The sequence below is a fragment of the Nelumbo nucifera genome, chromosome 2 (genome assembly GCF_055504915.1).
Source record: "Nelumbo nucifera cultivar China Antique chromosome 2, China Antique-T2T, whole genome shotgun sequence".
Classification (NCBI taxonomy): domain Eukaryota; kingdom Viridiplantae; phylum Streptophyta; class Magnoliopsida; order Proteales; family Nelumbonaceae; genus Nelumbo; species Nelumbo nucifera.
In genome coordinates, this window is record NC_142650.1 from 43,122,422 (window position 1) to 43,130,096 (window position 7,675).

Here is a 7,675-nt window from a genome sequence, read left to right on the forward strand (position 1 = left end):
GATTTCTGTCTCTAACCACCCTTCTCTTCACCCTCTCTTCCCCTTCCCCTCTCATTTCCCTAAACCCTAGTCCATCAATCCCATCCACTGCTCCTCTCAATGGCTGTTGCTGCAGCTCGACCTCTGGTCACGATCCAGCAGCTGGATGGCGACATGGCCACCGACGGCGGGAACTCCATTCCCCTCCCCGACGTCATGAAGGCGTCAATCCGCCCAGACATCGTTAACTTTGTTCACGCCAACATCTCCAAAAACAGCCGCCAGCCCTACGCCGTCAGCAAGCGCGCCGGTCACCAGACCTCGGCCGAGTCATGGGGTACCGGTCGTGCCGTTTCCCGTATCCCTCGTGTCCCTGGTGGTGGTACTCACCGTGCCGGTCAGGGTGCCTTCGGTAACATGTGTCGCGGTGGGCGTATGTTCGCTCCCACCAAAATCTGGCGCCGCTGGCACCGAAAGATCAATGTCAACCAGAAGCGATATGCTGTTGTCTCTGCTATTGCCGCATCTGCAGTGCCCTCTCTTGTGCTGGCTCGTGGCCATCGCATTGAAAACGTTCCAGAGATCCCTCTGGTCGTTGGTGACTCTGCCGAGGGGGTTGAAAAAACATCCGCGGCTATCAAGATGTTGAAGCAGATCGGTGCTTATCCCGACGCTGAGAAGGCAAAGGATAGCCATGCGATCCGGCCTGGAAAGGGTAAGATGAGGAACCGCCGGTACATTTCTCGCAAGGGACCTCTCATTGTTTATGGCACGGAGGGTTCCAAGGTCGTGAAGGCCTTCCGTAACATTCCTGGTGTCGAAGTCGCCAATGTTGAGAGGCTTAACCTACTTAAGCTTGCTCCTGGTGGGCATCTTGGTCGGTTCATCATCTGGACAAAGTCTGCTTTCGAGAAGTTGGATTCTGTTTATGGATCGTTCGAGAAGGCATCGGAGAAGAAGAAGGGGTATGTGCTGCCTAGATCGAAGATGTTTAATGCTGACTTGTCGAGGATCATAAACTCTGATGAAGTTCAATCTGTTGTGAGTCCGATCAAGAAGGAGGTTAAGAGGGCGCCGCTCAAGAAGAACCCGTTGAAGAACCTCAATACCCTCCTGAAGCTCAATCCATACGCGAAAACCGCAAGGAGAATGGCTCTTCTGGCCGAGGCCCAGCGCGTGAAGGCAAAGAAAGAGAAGCTCGACAAGAAGAGGAAACAGATACCCAAGGTACTTGTTTTGGTACACTTTCCTCTTCGTTTTGTTTCTAGCGTTTCAATGCTGTTTATTGTTTCTTTATGTGCAATTCTGCTGATTTTACGTGCCCAAAATAATTTTTTATCCTGATAATATATCATTCGCGGAAAGACAAATAATCTATATATGGTCTCTTTTTTGGAAAGTTCATTCTGTCGGGATTATCAATATCTGGTTTGTGTGTAATTTTCTATACATTGCTTTAATTTGTACAAGCTATATACACCGCTATTTTTCATGGACGTGGAGCTTCAGATATATCTTCGTTTTGTTGAATATAAATGGATAAATGATTATTTCCCGCGAGAATCATGTAATATTATAATTTAATTCTACAGGGAGGGACACCAAGTAAAATGCTTATGAGTATGCAATTAATTAAATTGTGTTGTGGCAATAAAATTCAAATGATAAACATTAACCAACAACGATTACATTTATACTAAGTAGATGAATTGGAAGATAGACTTGCAATTTAGATTACAACTTCCATATTGTTCTTTTCTATGATACCAAACACATCCTACATACTGATTTATATTTGACTATTATGGTGTTAGACAATGACTAAAATTGTTTTTTTATACAAGTTTTGATTTGTAGCTGCTTGTTGGTGTCTGATACATTTGCCAAATACTTGTATACTCGCTATTATGTTATAATAGACAAGGAAAGAATGCATCATTGACAGTGTGTGACATGATTTTACAATAAGACTCCATGCATTTGATTCTCAAGGAAATAATGCCTTTTTCTCCTTTCATGGGTTCGTTAAGGCATCGTTTTCCTTTTGTAAACTAAAGTTCTCAACCATATATGTGGTTTAAAGTTTTTATCAGCAGGCAGCTTTTAAGGAAATGAGAGTTAACTTTTGTAGTTTGGTGACTCATCCAAAAGGTTCAACACATTGTCTCTATGGAGGTAAACTATTCCAAAAACATGTGCGACATGAACAATCCACAAGACTTTGATCCACCATTTGGACACCCATTTTTTTGTTAATTTTTTCTGTTGCCTATAGTATGCTTGTTTGCCTTTTTGTGTCCCTTTGTATGCTTTCCTCTCTCTGAAAGCTTTATTTTCTATCAGGCTTGAACATTGTTAAATAAAAAGGCAAATTTGTTCCTCACAATAAAACGTTGATGTGTTGCATCAAATCCTATTCCACTTAAAGTTAACTTGCTGAGATGGCAAGGAACTTGAAATGAGAAAAAAAGGAAGAATGCAATAAAAGAGAGAAAGAAGATAAATTTAAGTAATCTCAACAAAAAATTCAATCGGGAGTACTGCTTTCATTTGAAACCAAAGCGTTTGTTTCAACAACCAGTTGTTTAAGTTGCTTAACACCTATACTAATTTAATGAAAACAGACTTCTGATAAAAATCATGAAACCATCCTAATGAATGAAAGTGTGTTTTTATTACCTATTGTTTTAGTTGTTTAGCATCGATATAATAGAACAAAAGTATTATCCTGATAAAAAATATAAATAATGCAAATTGATAAAATAATTACAAATAAAGAAAATACGCAGATATTGCCAATTTTTACATTGGAATGTATCATTGTAGCTTGATGATAATATAACTTTCCTCTTTTCTTGGTATTTATGAGCCATGAAGACATGGAAACTGCAACTTTGATACAAATTTTGAGAAAGAAAGAACATAGAATATGTATTTAAACTATTGGAAGTAAACAAATGTGTAAGTAGCAATGTCTGGAAATATCCTATCCTAGCATTCTTTGAATACTCTGAAAAAATTGCAAGTCTGGAAGGCCCTAACAAGAGACTTCATTGAGTCCTCTTAAAAGCATTGGTAAGTCTGGCATGAGAAGCTGATTGCATGGTGTCACTATAGTTGCATGGTATTAAAGTGAGACAGTATAGTTTCTTCTGAGCTATGTTTCATTGATTTTCTTTTCTATCTGCATTCTTATTTCAAATCATCTGCCATCAGTGCCTGTTGGCTCCATGTTATTTGTGCATAGGTCATAAACTTATAGGTAGTATTTCAATCATTCAAACCCATCTTCTACCTACCCTTTATTTCTTGTATCAAAACATTTCCTGAAATGTATTGCTTCCTGAAATGTTAATCAACGTTTTAGATTATATAAGCTTTTGAGCCAGAAGTACTGGGCTCCTTGTATCGGTTATTCCTCTGACATCATCATTTTATGTAGTAAATGTCTCTATTTTCTTCTGTAAGTATTGTTCAAAATGGCATAGCTTTTGGTCTTTTGCTTTCTGCTATGTATCTAGATTTTTTTTCTCATTCTCTTCATGGATGGTATATTTTATGAGCATCTGCTGCATGCATCAACTAGGATCACAAGTTTTATTGCCATGTTTGGTTTGCTTACCCAAGATGATATTAGTTTTGCTTGATTCATCTTCTGTGTTCTTGAACTGTGCTGATTCACTTGAACCTATCCCAGATGCATTGTTAATTAATTAACCAGAGTTGTCAAATGTTTAACCCGTATTTCATCAAAATCCTATTATAAGTGGCTTAATACTTTGCTGAAATATTTTGTTGCTGGTATTATATTCATTTTCAGTTTTTTCCTTCTTTTTGTGTTTAAAACTTGATTACATAGCATCCTTTTGTCCTGCATCATAAATGTTGCCCACTAGTCTGGTTGTATTTGATTAATGGTCAAATTTATAGTATGTTGGTTAACGCATTGCTTGTCGTGCCGAAGGTTATGAAGATGTAATATTCCTGAAACAAGATAAATCTGACTTGTAAAATACTAGTGCATGAACTTGTTAATTTGTTCTCACGGTTCTCTATTTGATATGCATAGTAAATCTGACTTGTAAAATACTAGTGCATGAACTTGTTAATTTGTTCTGACGGTTCTCTATTTGATATGCATAGTAAAATCTTTGCCGTCTGTGGTGGTTTTTTTTTTTAATCATTAGTTTTTGCCTTGTGTATCTGTTAGGAGGAGGCTGCTGCAATAAAGGCCGCAGGCAAGGCATGGTATCAGACGATGATTTCAGACAGTGATTATACCGAGTTCGAAAACTTTTCAAAGTGGTTGGGGGTTACTCAGTAATTATTCTAGGCTTTCGGTTTTGGAATTTTGTTAGAAGGCTGTTATGTTATTTGGTTCCGGATTTGCTACCTTTAATTCCATACTTTTTCATTTCTTCTTTTCGAGTCAGGATGATGACCCTAAGGGGTGGGGGGCTGAGGTCTGAAATAAGAGTTCGATTTTTGCTAAATATAGCCTTGTCTCCTCATCATGGTCCCTTTTTTCGGTTTCAGTAATTTGGGACAGATTAGAATATGTAGTGCGAGTGAGTAAAAGCTAGTTTATTATCTGTTTTTCTTTTCAAATTCATATGGTAGAGATTCACTGAATCCTTAAGTCTCGATTACAGGGAAGATATTATGTATGTTTGGTTACAGCCTTACAGCTCTTGATATTTTGAAGCGAACGTGGTTCATTAAGAGCCAAAAGATCGAATTCAACCATTCATTGCATAGTTGCAATCTTGCTATCTATCAATGCAACCAAACAAAAGTTTCTGATCAAATATCCCTTTGATCCATGGACTGTTCAAATCCCTGATATTTCTCATGTTACCAGCACTGCTACATCTTATTGTTTAGATCATGTATGATCTCGGTTCTCCTGCAGTGAGTCAGGGCTCTCATAAAATCACTTGACAGTTAACCCATTTACCCATCAACTAATATTTATAGTGCGGGTCCGTGTTGTTTCATGCGTACATCATTTAGTGTAGAATTTGTATACATATTTACAGGTCGGTCATGTGTAGTTTCCTATACTGAGTCTAAGCATATCATATCACTATATGAGAAGAATAATGGCTCTATACACTCCAAGTGTCCAAGGTTTTTCTACTCATAATTTAGCAGAGTCGTTTGAGGTGGTAGCTAGATAAATCGTTTCCTTCGTTGCTGCACGCATTTGCTTTTTCTTCATTTCAAGTTGTGCCAACCGAAAGAAATTCACGTAACATCTGCAACATCCCTGTTCAATCTTTTCAATGAAATTGCATGCCAAACGAATCGTATCAATCCTTCCATTCTAAACTCCCAAGTCCAACCATCCAAAAGTCTCATGCAAGTTGGGTTTTTTGTGATAATAATTCTGCCATCCACTGCCTAAAATACAATAATTGGGTTGCGGGTGGAATCCCCTTATTTCTATTGAGGAAATAGGGTTCTGAATGTTTTGATGTTGGCAAGAGGGTTGTTAAAGTGTTTTAGCAGTCTGCAAATCATTTGATGGACTATGGAACAATGGTTGCATGTTTTTTTCAACAATATCTGTAAGAATTAGCAAATACGGTAGTAGAATCAACACCAAGAATTCCTCTAGGAAATTGGATCAGTTTATTGATTTAAACTTTATGAATACTGCATTCATAGGACTATACAACCAGCCCTAATTAAGACTCAATTAGTTACAGCTCTTTCTTCTGTGGTAGGAAATAAGCTATTTACAAATCAAATGTCCCAAGGCGCTACCTCAGTCTCAATGTTGATGTGAATCTCTTCTGTGGTGCAATACACTGGTAAGTCCCAAGGTTCAAAGTATCGATATGGATCAGCCAATACGTATCATATTGGGGGCTTCATGATACACCCTTGCAGAGGGTGTTTCGAGGTTCTCAGCCGGTTTAAACTGAATCCTCTGAACTAGATTAAAAAGACTAAAAAATAAAATATAACTATTGATACTGCCTGATACGCCACTATTGGCATATTGAGCGTATCGATATTTTGATCCTTGGTAGGTGCTGGTGGTGGTGAGGGCTACCATCTTTTCTTTGGTGGTGTGGGGGAATTGAAAATCTAATACACTTTGTTTTTAACCTTTGGCTTCTATGCCATCAATTTAACTGTTCTTTCAATTTCTTTAAGACTTAAAGATCTAGGAATGACAGTACTGGTTACAACATTGGAATGAGCAAAATTAGCTCACCAATCTGACGCAATGTTGCCGTCTTGATGACACTCCACTTTGCCCTCTAGACTCTCGAACAGCAACCTACAATCCTCAATGATCAATTTCAATCTCCACGGTGGTTCAACCTGTTTCTTTAGACAGTTAATCACAAGTTTTGAATCACCCTCAATAGTGATGTTATTGCTTGATAAGTTGAGGGCTACATTATGGGCTTCCCAAAGGGCCCAAGCTTCAGCCACATTAATAGTGGTAACACCAATTCTGTAAGCTTTAAGGTCAAGAATTTGACCCACATAATTTCTAGTTATGGGGCTGATTTTTCATTCTAAAAAGAATATGGCCCACACAAATCTTGATCCTACCATCAATCCTGTGGACAATGATCCTACCACTAATCTTGATCTTCGAGTTAGCAATGCGATTGATCATCATGATAGAAAAATTTTCCATGTTTCTTATACTACGTGGGGTCTATTTTAGCCAAAATAGTTTCCATCCTTTTTTTAAATTACTTTTCCATTGACATTCTTTTTGGCTGAAGTTTTAATTTCTTCAATATCCTCATGTTAACTACAGAGCTTTTTGTGAATTCCTTTATAGGGTGTGATCTTATAGTTGGGTTTTGTATATTTCTTCTCAAAAGCCTTTCTACATATATTTATTATGTGGAGTGCAAACAAGAATGAAAGCATGAAGGACCTTCTGGGACTGGAGTATCATCTTGGTGTTGCTTTATGGATCCACTGGTCTCATGTTGTGGTCGTTTGTCTTGTGCTTGAAGTTTTTCACTCAGGTTGTTAATGTCTATGTTAAAATTTAATTTAATGGTTATAATCTTTGATGGACCTTGGAGCAAGCTCTTGCAACTTGAAAGTTGTTCAGAAATTGAGTTTCTCTAGTCTAATTGCAGCTTATGCAAGTACAAGTGTACAATCGATCTTCCCAAATTGTTATAAAATTATAGTTATTCCAACAAGTGTGCAACTAGTCGCATCTGTTTTGTATAAATCCATCAATGTTCTTTAAAAGATTCAGGAAATTTTCTTCATCATTTCAAGATGAAAAGCTTAGAAGATGCATTTGAAGTTTATAGAAGTCATAAAATTACGGAGATGAGATTAGTTGGACACTTGGACCAACTGCAAATTTTCCAATACCGATTCCTACATTTTGTTATATTGTTACTTCATCAGGCATTTCATTTGTTAAGTGATGATGGAATAGAAATACTAATAGATGGATGAATACAATTCAGTGTCAAGCTTTCTTAGGCTCCGTTTGGAACGAGTACAAATGCAAATATGTAGAATGCAAAACCTTGTATTTAGTATTATTTTGCACTATACATATTTATATTTGTATTCTTTTCAAACCAAGCCTTACAGATACTGATCATATTTGTTTTAGTTCTGAAAGTCTGAAGTAGACTTATTCGTGAGTCAGACTTGGGCTTAACTTTTGCCAAAATTGAATGGGCCCAACTCA

The 7,675-nt window shown here is 37.6% G+C and overlaps 1 protein-coding gene across 1 annotated transcript; it reads left to right on the forward strand.

Moving 5' to 3' along the window:
- Positions 1-4,587, forward strand: LOC104599344 (large ribosomal subunit protein uL4). The gene is made up of 2 exons (XM_010261852.3): positions 1-1,206; positions 4,190-4,587. The coding sequence occupies exons 1-2, from the start codon at positions 100-102 to the stop codon at positions 4,301-4,303; spliced, it is 1,221 nt and encodes a 406-aa protein (XP_010260154.1). The 5' UTR covers positions 1-99; the 3' UTR covers positions 4,304-4,587.
- Positions 4,588-7,675: the final 3,088 nt, after the last annotated feature.